The 884-nt window shown below is 41.5% G+C and overlaps 1 protein-coding gene across 1 annotated transcript in view; it reads right to left on the reverse strand.

Annotated features, from left to right (window-relative positions):
* Positions 1-355: 355 nt before the first annotated feature.
* EMH_0005260 (DnaJ domain-containing protein, putative) overlaps positions 356-884 on the reverse strand; it is a gene marked incomplete at both ends in the record, with an annotated part of 6664 nt that continues 6135 nt past the window's right edge. The window contains 2 exons of the mRNA XM_013497100.1: positions 356-448; positions 694-756. Coding sequence (XP_013352554.1) covers positions 356-448; positions 694-756 — 156 coding nt within the window. The remainder of the gene's footprint in view (positions 449-693; positions 757-884) is intronic.

The raw sequence follows: 884 nt of genomic DNA on the forward strand, positions 1-884 counted from the left end.
ATATATATATATATATATATATATATATATATATATATATATATATATATATATATATATATGCTTTATATTCGTATGATTAGCTACTTTGCTAGCTACCAAACAAATCTGCCTGAAGTGGCGTAAGCCCCAGTCACGCATAAAGTTAACAGTAGCAAAAGGGAAGAGTTTTCTTTGGAGTCCACCATCACGAAACGGTATTGAAAAACCAAGCAACTAGATGCGTTCTGTGAACGCATTGAATATAGTCTGCTGTAGCTGCTGCAGCAGCAGAAGCAACAGCAGGAGCAGCAACAGCAGAGAAGCAAACCTCTGACAACTGCTGCAACTCCAACCGTCTTCTCAGTCTCGGGCTTCACTTGAAGCCAAACATCGAAGAGAGGATTGGCTGGATGGAGGACCAGGCGCCGATCGCGAGAGAAAAGAGGAGCATGCCGCAGAGGAACTTCTGAATTCACAGAAATACAACGCATCCCCAATACAATACTCTAAACCCTAAACCCTAAATAGAGTATATCCACCACCACAGCAACGACAGAAGAACACATCTTAATGCAGATAAAGACTGAGACGTTATGCGGTCAAGGTCCGCGCTTGAATGCAACGAAATGCCAGTGAACGCAACTAAATATTTAAAGATTAGAACAGCTTCAGAAGTTAATATCTAAAGATTAAAACAACTGCAGAAATCACCTCTGCCGTTATTTTGTTCCAGGCGAAGAACACCAAACCGCCAACGGCCGCCAACAACCCCAGCTGAAGGAAGCAGAAAGCAGCACAGAAAAATGCAAAAAAAAAGCAATGTCACTACTCCATTTTGTTGAACAACTTGTCAAGAAAGCTCCTTATGCGTTGTCTATCATTATGCCACTGACTTCGTACAG

This window comes from Eimeria mitis, genomic scaffold (assembly GCF_000499745.2).
Source record: "Eimeria mitis Houghton genomic scaffold, Emh_scaff247, whole genome shotgun sequence".
NCBI lineage: Eukaryota > Apicomplexa > Conoidasida > Eucoccidiorida > Eimeriidae > Eimeria > Eimeria mitis.